The 12,590-nt window shown below is 37.3% G+C and overlaps 1 protein-coding gene across 1 annotated transcript in view; it reads left to right on the plus strand.

Moving 5' to 3' along the window:
* The window catches only part of ncor2 (nuclear receptor corepressor 2), a 186,402-nt gene that overhangs the window by 111,910 nt on the left and 61,902 nt on the right, over nt 1-12,590 (plus strand). Inside the window, exons 7-15 of the mRNA XM_016485508.1 lie at nt 2,492-2,548; nt 3,458-3,510; nt 6,280-6,346; nt 6,666-6,838; nt 6,934-7,024; nt 8,035-8,213; nt 9,435-9,489; nt 9,653-9,751; nt 11,554-11,681. Of these exons, the coding sequence (XP_016340994.1) occupies nt 2,492-2,548; nt 3,458-3,510; nt 6,280-6,346; nt 6,666-6,838; nt 6,934-7,024; nt 8,035-8,213; nt 9,435-9,489; nt 9,653-9,751; nt 11,554-11,681 (902 nt within the window). The remainder of the gene's footprint in view (nt 1-2,491; nt 2,549-3,457; nt 3,511-6,279; nt 6,347-6,665; nt 6,839-6,933; nt 7,025-8,034; nt 8,214-9,434; nt 9,490-9,652; nt 9,752-11,553; nt 11,682-12,590) is intronic.

Genomic DNA, 12,590 nt, shown 5'->3' on the forward strand with positions numbered 1-12,590 from the left:
TGTGTGTGTGTGTGTGTGTGTGTGTGTGTACTTAACCATATTTTGGGGACAAATTTGTACCCAAAAGTGAGCAAAACCTGACAAAATCGGCAAAAACCTCAATTTGTGGATGTCCTCATTTGTAAAACTGTTATAAAAATAAAGTAAAAATAAAAATTATATTGCCAAGGTGTGCGTAGAGGGTTGTTTATGGAACCACATCATTTGACAATGAGTCAGACTAACTGAAAGAAGCCTGGCCTATTTGGTCGAAACATGCCTCGAGGCATTAGGTGTCAAGACACATAAGTTAATTTATGATTTGCTGTCTGTCTGAACCAAAGAAATAAAAGCAATATTTTTTCCATTGCATCGTATTGCATTGAATCGCATTGTGTTGAATGGAATCAAATCGAATCGAAATCGAATCGCATTGCATCGTAATGGTGAATTGTATCGCATCGCATCGGTAGCTGCTTCATATGTATCTTCAATGTATTGTATCGTTGGCTATGCATCGAGATGCGTATTGCATCGGCCTCAGTTATGAGATGCACATCCCTAGTGTGTACATATGTCAGTCAAATGTAGAAAAACATACATTTAAGGGAGAGCATTGATTTAGAACAGAAAAATGCATTTTGACATAATATATTTGTTTAACTGATTGAATGATTTCGTTTATATTTTAAGTAATATTAGTAGTAGGGCTGTCAAAAAAAATTTGCATTTCGAATATTCGTCGAATAAAAAAAAAAAAAAAACACATTCGAATGCAAAAACGTTGCATTCGAATTTAAGGTCTGCGTCAGCCGTCAGGCAGCCTTATCAATGGCGCACGAGATGCGATGACGACGTGTGTGTCATTGATTGCATTTGAATGCTTTTGTTAGCCTATTCAGTTGAACCCACTAGATGCGGCGCTGCTACGTTGTTCATTCATATATTGCGGAAAACGAGAGCATCAGTGTGGAGAAGATGTTGTTTACGTCAAAGCTGAAACCAAGCCGTTCACACAGAACATATATTTATCACATTTTCTAGAGGGACATCTATCAGTGTTGCACTCGCGTCTCGCAGAGAGTGGCATGATTAGAACATACATGCATTGTGCTGTTTTTTTTCTAATTGTTTAAGCAACTTTATTAATTATATATTGTTTATAAACATTATTTTAAACATTATGCACTTTTTTTCAAAGATAGTCGTGTTATTTTATTACGCTTTGAAGAAACGTGCATAATATTTTGCTCGATGCGCCCTCTTGTGGCCTCAGGAGAGAAGCCAAAAGCGTTTTTCCCCCTAACTGAAATTATGCCTTTTAAATTCGAATATAATTCGAATTTTGATCATATTTAAGTAGAAAATTCGAATTTAGTTTTTCTGTCATTTTGACAGCCCTAATTAGTAGTAGTAGTATTACTTATTAGTAATTAAAAAATTCCCATTAAATTGTGTAACTTAAATCTGCTATTTAAATCACAACCCTCAAATATGAAAAATAAATTGACAAAATAATAAGCAGATTAATCACTTATCAGCGCAGCTGCTATTTGCAGCCCTACTTATGTGAAATCTACTGATGTAGTTCATATGTCAGGGTGGCTCATGTTGCTGTGTTCTGAATAGATGTTATATAAATGTGGGTGGTCATATTTGTTTGTGCTCATCATAATATGCTTTTTGAGTGACTCAGTTTATTTTCTATAATGAATGTGTTTGGTATAGTGAAAGAGCTGGCTTTGCATTGTGAGAAAAAAAAATCCTGTTTTCCATGATATGTCCCCTTTAAAATGATGGTAGGCTGATTATTGTTTTCCTATTGTGGATGAGATTGACAGTTAAAAATGAGCATTTCATCTGGTGATCAGATCTGCTCACTGAAAAAGATGATTTCAGAGTGTGAGCTGCTTGTAGTCAGGACATAATAATATTTCACACACACTGTTTGGATAATTGTGTGAAAATGGCTAGTAGATGAATGACTAGTAGAAAGTGTCCTATTTATCCCATCTCAAAATAATGGAATAAACCCCATCACTGCTCTTAAAGCATTGAGTTTTGTTTGCGAGAGAGAAAGGAAATGTAGTTTTAGGGCTTTCATTTTGTATGTTTATGTGGAAGAGACACACACAAATAGCCAGCCATAAGGTCTCCATTGTTTTTGTTTCTCTTTCTGTTACTTTCTCTCTCTCGCTCTCTCTGCATTTGAGCAAGACAGCACAGAATGTAATAGATTCTTCTTTCTTTATTGCATCTAATTGGATTACCACCCCAGCCTTCTTTCTTTCTCCCTCTCCCCCTCTTTCTCTCTCTCTCCTTACTCACAAAGAGAGAGGGGAGAGAGGTAGATGGCAGAGGGCAGCGAGTGTCTTCTGTTGAGAGATCTATTAATAGTACATCCCTTATACACTGGCTTGTTTATGTGTGTGCGCTAGAGAGAGTGTAAGGTGTGTTGCTGTGGTGATGTGCTGCTGACATGTGCTCTGTGTTTTTGTTTTTTTTTTAACAGAAAAAGGCAGAGGAGGCTCATCGCATCCTGGAGGGACTCGGTCCCCGAGTAGAGCTGGTGAGTCCACATTTCTCCTCGTATTATCCTTTCACATATTGCCCCTTTTTTTCATCTTCTCTTATGAGCTTATGATGCTAGAGTAAATATGTTTTGTATCAGTTCAGCTCATGTACTTGCACAGTATCGTTTTCAAAAAGTAAAGGGGTCAGGTGTCGCATCAGCCGATTGTCAGCGTTGATGATCTTCAGTTTATGTCATCATATCCTGTGACAACATATCTCACAATCATGTTCATAATGTTCTTCGCAGTGTTACTCAGAATTTTTCACAGTGCTTGACAGGTTTTTTCTGAAATGAATGAATTTCTTAATTCATCTTTTTTTAATATGTATTGTTTCTTTAATGTGATTTTATTATTTGAGGTGTATGAAAACCTACAGCTGTAACATAACCTCCACAGTGTGAAATATGAACTCCTTCAGCCTGTGTGTGTGACTACATGCACTGCTGCCTATTTGTTTACAACATGGCTGTTTACCTCGTGCAGAGACATTTGGCGCAATGCCACTTAGCATCCATTAGATTAGAAACCTAACCGGAAGTGACCACCAATGCCTTGATAATCGAGGTGATAGAACAGCCCTTCTGGTGCCACCTCTTTTATCATACACTTTGACACAGAAGAGACAAACTGCCACATGTCCATTTTCCCCACGGAAAAATCCTTTGCTTGGCAGCTCAAACAAGTGTGTAATGTTGATGATAACAGAAGGTTTTAGATGTGGTGTTGGAGAGGACACTCTCCTCTGTGTTTCTGGGCTTGGCTGAAAAATGGGACAGTAGAAAAAGAGAAGTTCTCCCAGAGCTGGGATGCATTGATGTGACCGTGGTGTGTGTGTGTGTGTGTGTGTGTGTGTGTGTGTGTGTGAAACTGAACTCCACTGCTTTCGTTTGTCTCCCCTACAGCCTTTATATAACCAGCCGTCTGATACCAAGCAGTACCATGAGAACATCAAGATGTGAGTATACTTCTCTGTATCTCTCGTTGTTTCATTCAGAACCATAAACTACTCCATCCACTGAGAGAAAGCGATCTGTAGCTTAAACAATTACAATCATGCTTATTTGCCACCTTCTTTACTGCAGCGTTTATAATGATTACATGACATTGCTGTACTACTATTGAAACGCAGTCAGCAGTGATAGGGAACTCGTTTCGCTATATTCCTTATATATTCCTTTTTCCTTCTTTATATGCGAGCCCTGTCTGAGAGACCGTTTCTCTGTGTTGTCTGAGAGGTGCGCACACGTGAAGACGGTGCTCATGGAGCACGGGAGCATTGAATGGATTATTTTGCCACTTTATAGGCCTTGAACAGTTAAATACACTTTTGTGTCTTTGCAAGTATCCACATAAACACATGTGTAACAGTATATTGGATCCGGGCAGCTCTTAAAGTGACAGCAGTCTAATATTCCTGTCTGTCATTCATGTTAATCAAACAATAAAAGATAGAAAATCTCTCACTGCTCTTGACTAAATCACTTTTGCAACTTTAATAAGAAGAAATGTTTATTTAATTTACACAGGGAAGAATATGCAGTGTTTTTATACATTTGATTACTTTGTACAATGTATGTAACATTTCTTATTTATTTGTTATACTGTAGATTTTGTCTTGTAATTAGATTCTTGTCAGTTTACTTGTCTTCAGTGAGCTTGAGTTTTTTGGTGAGACTGACACTGATGTTAAGAATTATGAAATTTCTATGGCAACCTTATTTAAAGCAAAAATAGCTAGGCCTATATCGTGATATTGTTACTGTCAAATAAAATTACTCATATCGTGATAAGATTTTGGTCATATTGCCAACCCCTATTAGAGCCCAATAAATATTCTAATATTAAAGTTTCTTAAATGTTTGTTCATTTAGTCCCACACTTACAGAATTTGTTTAATCTTCTTTTATGTGAAATTTTGGTTCTCAGCACTGTGCATAATGCAGCTGAAGACCATTTTGACCATTATTGAAGTGTTATGATTATGATTCCACAGAGAAACAAAAATTATTAAAATAAAAATTATAAAATAATTTCACTTACCGTTGCTCGGCGAAATTTCTCGGTTGAAATCCCATCATTCTAATAGGATTGCAAGCAATGTGGAGTTTTGCGTAAGGACGGAAAAGTTTGCAGATGTCACCTGGGTTCAAATTGGTTAAATTTGCCGCGATGACAACCAGAAGGCTGCTTAGTTTGAAAGCATCTTCGGTGTGAGCTGTACTTTATTGACAGTGGATCTGCTTTTGCATACCTTTATTTATTGTGGTTAACAAATCCCTTACTTCCAATCTTTCTGTGGTATTTTGGGTTATTTGGCCTCATAATTCACAGACAGCATTCACAGCAAAAATGTGTTTGAGAAAGACAGAATATGTATTTCAGCTGTTCTTTGATCACACACAATTGAGGGTTTTGTTCTCAGGAGTCCTTTATCAACCTGAGCAGCACCAGTGGGAAATATTTGTGTAATAATTGATGTGTGGGTTGATCATGGGCATTGAGCTGCATTCTAGGTTCCAGTGCGTCTCGCACAGCAGCTAATCCTGCAGGCCATCTGCTGTGTAATGCAGTGCCACCTCTGCACCTACACACTTAATCTCACTCGCACAAGTACAAACATAAACCAATGACTCAAAGAGATCCTGCCAAGTTGCACCAGTGTCTCATCAAATACACATGATGCCAGGCCGATTTCCCTTGACGTGTAGGCATTTAATGATTAATTAGATTAATGGTCTGACCACTGCCGTGTGAGAGAATTAATCAGCATGCAGTGAGAGAATAAGATGATTACTACACTGAACAAAATTATAAACGCAACACTTTTGTTTTTGCCCCCATTTTTCATGAGCTGAACTCAAAGATCTAAGACTTTTTCTATGTACACAAAAGGCCTATTTCTCTCAAATATTGTTCACAAATCTGTCTAAATCTGTGCTAGTAAGCACTTCTCCTTTGCCGAGATAATCCATCCTCCTCACAGGTGTGGCATATCAAGATGCTGATTAGACAGCATGATTATTGCACAGGTGTGCAATATTTGCGAGAAATAGGCCTTTTGTGTACATAGAAAAAGTTAAGCTCATGAAAAATGGGGGCAAAAACAAGTGTTGCATTTATAATTTTGTTCAGTGTAATTTGACCTGCATTGCTGGCTAACTAGCTAGCTAACTCTCTCGTAAACACACAAATAAACAAACAAACATTTAACTTTAAAAGTTTGAGGTCAGTGGGTTTTTTTTTTAAAGATGTTTAATGTTTTTAAAGTTTCTAATTAATTTTATTTGATCAAAAATACCTTAAATCAGTAATATTGTAAAATATTGCAATTACAAATAACCATGTTCCATTTTAATGTATTTTAAAATATTATTTGCATTGAGCTATATTGTCTTAATTTTTTTACAGCTTTAGTGTTCCTTAGGTATGTTGCTAGTGCTGTTTGTGCTGTTCATTTTCCAAGTGATCAGACTTACAATTTCCACATTGTGGAAAAAAAAAAAGCCCCCCAAAAAAAGACTTTGCATTGAAGGAGGGACCCAAGCCATATCTAGGGTCCTAGACCTTTGCAACATATGTTTGCCTTTGCTTTCTGTCGCACAAAGCTCACTGATGCTTACACTTGGACTCTCTTGTATATGCAAATATTGATGAGATGCATCACAGCTGAAGTTTAGAGGTAGCATTTTGTGTTTCCTAATGATTATGTATTCCCTTTTTACAGAAATCAGGCAATGAGGAAGAAGCTTATTCTGTATTTCAAAAGAAGAAATCATGCTCGCAAACAGTGGGTAAGTGATAACACTCAAATGCACACATAGAAACACACAGCAGGATGGCACTGTAGCAGCTCGCAGTACCTGAATATTGGGCACATTTGTTTATTCAGTACTAGGACAACAAGAATAGCCTTCCATAGGATCCCAGTGAGGATCTTAATGTTAGGAAAGAGTGTAGTTATTGAATAATGGGGTGGTTAAAAACTAGATTGGAACTGCTAGCTTTTAGTAATTACTTTCATTCTAATGTTTCCTCTCTTGGTGACTTTACTGCAGCATATGCTTTCAATACTTTGATATTCACCCTTTATGTTCTGACTTGTGTGTTCAGGAACAGAAATTCTGCCAGCGCTACGACCAGCTAATGGAGGCCTGGGAGAAGAAAGTTGAGCGCATCGAGAATAACCCGCGCCGCAGAGCCAAAGAGAGCAAAGTGCGGGAGTATTACGAAAAACAGTTTCCTGAGATCCGCAAACAGAGGGAGCTGCAGGAGCGCATGCAGAAGTGAGTGGTCCTGTGTTGTTGTGAACTTTGGAGACATTTGCATGGTCGTGTGGTTTCATAAGTGTATTTATATCTATATTTATGTTTCTCTACAGTAGAGTGGCTCAGCGAGGTGGGGGTTTGGCCTCAGCAGCCCGCAGCGAACATGAGGTTTCTGAGATCATCGATGGCATCTCAGAGCAAGAGGTAAGGGTGCAGCTGGCATTAATGCATTGTTTCCTGCACTGCTTTTCAGTCCAAAGTCTACAGCACCATAGAAGTGTACATTTTACCATGTTGTGAGCTTAGTTGTGAGCTTGCAGATTGAATTTGAGGAGATAAAAAACACTGTACCATGAATTAATGTCAATACACATCTCTTCATATTGTGTTGTGCATTCAAAACAGTAATCTAATTCATGAACGATTAACTCACATATACAGTGAACTTTTAATGAATCAGCTCACAAGTTAGCCATCTGAAATAATCTGAATCATTCACTGAATGAACTTTGTGAGAATTTGGTGAATGAAGCAAAAACTGTTTTGTGGAATCATTATCATCACTGACTGTTTGTTTATATGACAACATATAGTTAAAGATATGCCTTTGCAGCATTTTTTTGGCTAATAAAATATTAGTCAAATAATACATTATACACTACATTTTATATATTTCGAGTTAGTAAGATATTTTTAAGAAATAATTTTATTTAGCATGGATGCATTAAATTAAGTGACAGCAAAAAAGTTTTATTACAAAATACTTCTATGAAAAAAAAAAAAAATCAAACAAATGCATCCTTGATGAGCATAAGAGTCTTCTTTCAAAAACAAAGTAAAAGTCTCACCAAACATGGACAGTTGTGTACGTTACCAAAACTGCAATAACAATTCTGGAGAAAAATGTTTCTAGACTCAATAGACAAGCATACTCATGAATGTAAAAGGATTGTTTATGTGTCTGTCTGGAAAAAGTGCACAAATATCAAAGTGGCTTCACAACTAAAGGTCTCTTACACAACAAGTAGGGTTTTGTGGCTGATGCACTTCCTAAACACAGACATAAGATTCAGTGGCCACATATTTGCTGACTGTCTCTGCCTTGCTTTTGACATTACTGTTTCTCTGTTTCTTGTCGCATATTTATTTTCATTTCATTTTTGTGACTGCATCTTCCTCTCTCTCTCTCTCTCTCTCTCTCTCTTTCACTGCAGAACTCAGAGAAGCAGATGCGTCAGTTAGCTGTGATTCCTCCCATGCTGTTTGATGCAGAGCAGCAGAGGATAAAGTTCATCAACATGAACGGGCTGATAGACGATCCCATGAAGGTCTACAAAGACAGACAGGTCATGAACATGTGGAGTGAACAGGAGAAGGACACTTTCCGTGAGAAGTACGTTCTGTCCTCTTTGCATTGATGTGCATGTTGATTATGCGTGAAGGAATGAGGAGTTATGAAATCGGTACTAAAATGTATCAGCGTGTGATTTAGCAACTCTCTCCTGGTTTTCGAGAGCTCAGCAGTTTGTGTGCATGTGGTCATGTTTGATAGTTAGCTAGTGTTGCAGCACTAGGTGAAACGTGATCAGCTGAAATCTACATCTCTGTGCTGAAGCTGATGTAGACGTCTCCAGTCCTCTACAGGCAAACTAAAAAGATCATTCAGCTGAAATAAACATGCAGTACAGTTTTAGAATGACCACAGGCTTTTAAGCTTAAAAAGTGCTTTTAGGCAATAGCTGTTAGGCAAACATTTTGGATTGAGGATCATAATAAATAATCCTGAGTACAAAATATAAGACAAAAAGAACAAAATGTAATGTATTAAGGTTACATTAGCAATATTTCGCCGACAAAAAAAGTACATTTGTCTGTTGACAGTAGTCAATTTCAAACCAAACAGCTTTCTATTGTTCGACATGGCAAATCGTCACATAAAATTCCCAGCTGCATAGATTCCTATTGAAATGGCTGGATTTTGCCTGCAAATACTTTAGAGGGTTGAAATGATTGATTAGCGCTTCTCTGATGGCAAATTTTTGTTTATTGTGTCAGCATTGATTTTGTGCACATAATGTGGATAAGTCGAAACAGGTCAACATGTCAGCTGTGTGAACGCACTTAACTTTAACCAAAAAGGATGCTAGAGAAAATGTGTTTTGCTGAAATATCGAGCAGTGGTGGCTTGTTGCCAACGACTCACTACGACTGGTTTACCACCTGTAAATACGACACCCTGAATTGCATACAGAGTTCAATTGCCCAATTACTGAAATTTGATTAGCAAAACTTTATTTTTGTTTATGGCTAAATAAAAGCTGTTTTGGTGTTTTGCTAAAAAAGACACACTTCAGTGCATCACTACCAAACTGCGTCATATTTGGTTTGAGAGTGGCAGAGGCTTTGTAAAGTTCTGGATCATGACACAGAGGTCAGCAGCAAAAGGAAGTGAGAGAGAGATCTTGTCTAGTCTAGTTCTTAAGCATGAGCCAATGAGGAACCTTACCAGAGGAATCAAAGAAATCACCTTCACAAAAGTCACCTAAAGATGATCATACAGCATTTGAACGTTGTGTTTGCTCTGTATCACAGCTTTTCCTCTCCCTCACTGCAGGTTTATCCAGCACCCAAAAAACTTTGCCCTGATAGCCTCCTTTCTGGAGAGAAAGGTACACCTGCGTCTTTATTAATACCATCCTCTTCATTGCATTGTTTGCACTGCAGGCGGTGTGCATGAATATGATCAGAGTGTATGAGCAGAACGAGTAAGGTTTGAAGTGCTTTGTGTGTGTGTGTGTGTGTGTGTGTGTGTGTGTGTGTGTCCGCTCACAGACAGTGGCTGAGTGTGTCCTGTTCTACTACCTGACTAAGAAGAATGAGAACTACAAGAACATTGTTCGCAGGAGCTACCGTCGCCGAGGCAGGAGCCAGGTGAGTGAGAGACTACATCTCCCAGCATGCCCTTTGACATTTTAATGCTGCGTTTCATTCAAAGTTGGGTGTGAGATATTCCTACTTGGAAAATGTATAAAGAAACAAAACGCCAGTGCTGTAATTTGTTTTTGAGGTGTGTGATTATCAACAGAGAAGATAATGTAAGATATTTTTTATACATTGTAAACAGGCTTATTATTGGATAATGTTGCAAAATGAAACACTGATATGTTATTTGCTTAAAGTCCTGCCATTTTGCATGTCATCTCCAACCTTCTGCAAGAGTGTTGAAATTGAAAGTCCTGCATCAAGTGGTGTCCTATTGCACTTTCCAAGTAGAAAGCTGGAATTACGACTTTCCGAGTTGAATGGAACGCAGCATAAGATCTGAAAACTTCAGGGATGTTGACAATGGCGTTATGCTGTATTAAATAATATAAACATTGTTTATTTGCTTGTGGATCTGTCCCCTCATTTACAGCACGTACCTCATGATTATAGTGTTTAAAGTGGCGGTGTGAATTCGGCTTGTCTTTTTAATGAGAGTGTGTTATTAAAAATAAATCAGCATTATTCTAATGAGTATCACAGGCGCACACCTCAAAGTGAGCTCAAACCTTATGAAGTAATTATCTAGCTCTGTGCCCTGTTGGAGTCTGCAGTGATTCTCTCCTGATCTTACACACTCATTAATTTCTGTATGTGTGTGTGAGGATGATCACACACAGAGAGAGAGTCACGGAACTGTTGCATCGTGAATGTATGAAATGTTTGTGTTTTGTTTTAAAGCATGAGAGCACGAGGTGAAGTTGTTAGAAAGAGAGCTCTGTGTGTGTGTGTGTGCTGCCTGCAATAATAGCAGGCTCAATAAAAGCTGATAGAATAATGAGCCCACAGCCCAAACACATTTGTTTTACTGGTCTTCTGCTGCTGGAGCGGTTCTGCTCGGGTCATTAAATATCGCCTGATCTTAATGGGTTCGCATTAAAACGCTCTCAGCCAGTGACACAGAAAGCGAGGGATACAGTGGGATGAGCCTGATGGGTGAAAGAAAGCATGAACAAAAGGGAGACAGAAAAACAGAACGCAAGTTACTGTTTGGATGAGTGCATCTGTATATGTGTGTTTAACTGTGCATGAATAACTGAGTGTGTGTGCATGCAGCGCTGTAATGAGGGATGTGGGTAGCTGACATGATGTCTAATTTTACCGTTTTCAGAGAAGAAAACTTTATTTTTTTTGTCTTATTTTGGAATCAGTTGGTTAGCATGGAAGAATAATTTTGCTGAAACGTAGGCTATTTGTTCAAATTTCAAGTGAATTGTCCTGTATTGAGACTTTCCTCATATGTGTGTGCGTAAGGTTATACGAGGTGCCGTCTGTCAAACTGAAAAGCTCTGAGGCAGAATCGGTGCATGGAGATGTTGAGATTCCTGCACTCTTTCACTTCATTGATCTGTCTTCAGTCCCCTCAGATTCTGTCTCTGCCCCCTCCCTCTTCATCCTTCTGTCATCCATTTTTCCCTCTTGTAGTAGCTGTAGTGGAGCATACTCTCTCTTTCCTGACAAAAATAGATGGTTTATGGTGCCTCATAATTCAAAATGGAATTCTTTTCCATTAAAATTTTTGGGGCATCATAGATGAACTTGAGCTTGTGTATGCATTTTTTTTTTATAATTTATTCAGGATGTCCATTTATTCCAGCAGATGGGGGGGGGGGGGGAAGTAATTTTTTAGATGATTTTAATTAGATTTTAATGGTTTTAATTTGCTGTCTTTTGATTGGCTGCATTCGCAGAATAACCAACAAGCACAGCAACAGGTGAACCGCAACAATCAGGAAGAGAAAGACGACAAGGAGAAAGAAAAGGAGGGAGACCGTGAGGAGGAAAAAGTAGAGGGAGATGAGAAAGAGGACGGCATGAAGTGAGTATATTTCTCTTTTACTCGCCTTCACTCCTTCTCATCTCACACCCATCCATCAACTGTTTTTTCCTTGCATCTTCTCTCATCAAATCCTTTGAACCTGTGGCCTTACAGCTTGTTTTTCTCTGTGATTCAGCTTAAACAGCGAAGGCACAGTTATGTAACCGGCAGGTGGAAAAAGCATTCTGCTGACTTGCCACTCAATGCTAGTGCTAAAGTCCTCTGATTCAGAGCTCTTTTAAGCAGTTTGGATTTTACAGATAGATATAGGATAGAACTGTGGTCATGATACCAACATTTTATTTGTCAATACCAGATTTTTTTTTTGCCACATCACTAATTTAATTTAATTTAATTTAATTTAATTTAATTTAATTTAATTTAATTTAATTTAATTTAATTTAATTTAATTTAATTTAATTTAATTTAATTTAATTTAATTTAATTTAATTTAATTTAATTTAATTTAATTTAATTTAATTTAATTTAATTTAAACAGTTACTTTCAAGTAAACGTCGATTAAAGATTTTCTAGTAATCAATAAAGTAAGCAGTAATACAAAAACAAGTTAAATATACTGAATGTAAAAATGTGTATATAAAATAAAATATATTCATTCAAATATATTTACATACATTTTAATAAATCTATTTTATTTTTTGGGTTTATATGCACATTTAAATTAAATTCATATTCAAATTATAAATAGCAAAAAAGACTGGGTATCTCTTTTTCTTCTCAATATGGTTATTTGATTAATATTAACAGCATAATAGACTGGTCCATGTAGAGACACAGCATTCTAGTTTTCACTGAACAATGGCTATGCACTAGTGACCAAAAATTTATATCACGGTATTTTTCAAAATTATACCGGTTTCATGGTACATGATGGTATTTTTTTTTTT

Source organism: Sinocyclocheilus anshuiensis, unplaced genomic scaffold (assembly GCF_001515605.1).
Source record: "Sinocyclocheilus anshuiensis isolate Anshui unplaced genomic scaffold, SAMN03320099.WGS_v1.1 scaffold213, whole genome shotgun sequence".
NCBI classification, from domain to species: domain Eukaryota; kingdom Metazoa; phylum Chordata; class Actinopteri; order Cypriniformes; family Cyprinidae; genus Sinocyclocheilus; species Sinocyclocheilus anshuiensis.